The 568-nt window shown below is 66.7% G+C and overlaps 1 protein-coding gene across 1 annotated transcript in view; it reads left to right on the forward strand.

Annotated features, from left to right (window-relative positions):
- Positions 1 to 568, forward strand: part of LOC104991474 (cytochrome b-245 light chain) — a 7520-nt gene that overhangs the window by 3705 nt on the left and 3247 nt on the right. The window contains exon 2 of the mRNA XM_010843965.1: positions 174 to 243. Within this exon, the coding sequence (XP_010842267.1) occupies positions 174 to 243 (70 nt within the window). The remainder of the gene's footprint in view (positions 1 to 173; positions 244 to 568) is intronic.

Consider the following 568-nt stretch of genomic DNA (forward strand, 5'->3'; position numbering starts at 1 on the left):
TCTACCAAGGTCTCCCCCGCCTGGGTCCCCTTCCTGGGCTAACACGGGGGCGGACAGGGCAGCTCTGTGGTGGACTGGTGGCCCCCCTTGGGGAGGGAGCCCTGGGGAGGTGGCCAGAGCCCCTGCAGGGATGGGGTATGGCACCTACTAACCTCCTTCTCCTCTGCCCACAGTCCTTATCACCGGGGGCATCGTGGCCACGGCCGGCCAGTTCACCCAGTGGTACCTGGGCGCCTACTCCATGTATCCTCTTGCTGCAGACCCAGATCAGGGTTGGGGCCAGAGAGGCTGCTGCCCCTTGAAGGCAGGAGGGGCTCCGAGCAGGGAGGTGACAGAGCCTGGGGACCTGGGCCCTGGCAAGGGAGGGAGGTGTCCGCAGCACCTGAGGGCTGACACTGAGGCCCGAGAATGCTCGGGGTCCCTCCGCATTCCCTTCTATCAGTCACCCTCCCCAGCTGGCCGGGCCTCCCCAGGGGACCGAGCCCCACTTGTCCCGGCCAGTCCAGCTGTTACAAGCCGTCCAGACGCCAAGGCAGGCATTGGGGAGGGAGGCTGCCCTGTTGGAATC

The sequence above is a fragment of the Bison bison genome, unplaced genomic scaffold (assembly GCF_000754665.1).
Source record: "Bison bison bison isolate TAMUID 2011002044 unplaced genomic scaffold, Bison_UMD1.0 scf7180017864192, whole genome shotgun sequence".
Classification (NCBI taxonomy): domain Eukaryota; kingdom Metazoa; phylum Chordata; class Mammalia; order Artiodactyla; family Bovidae; genus Bison; species Bison bison.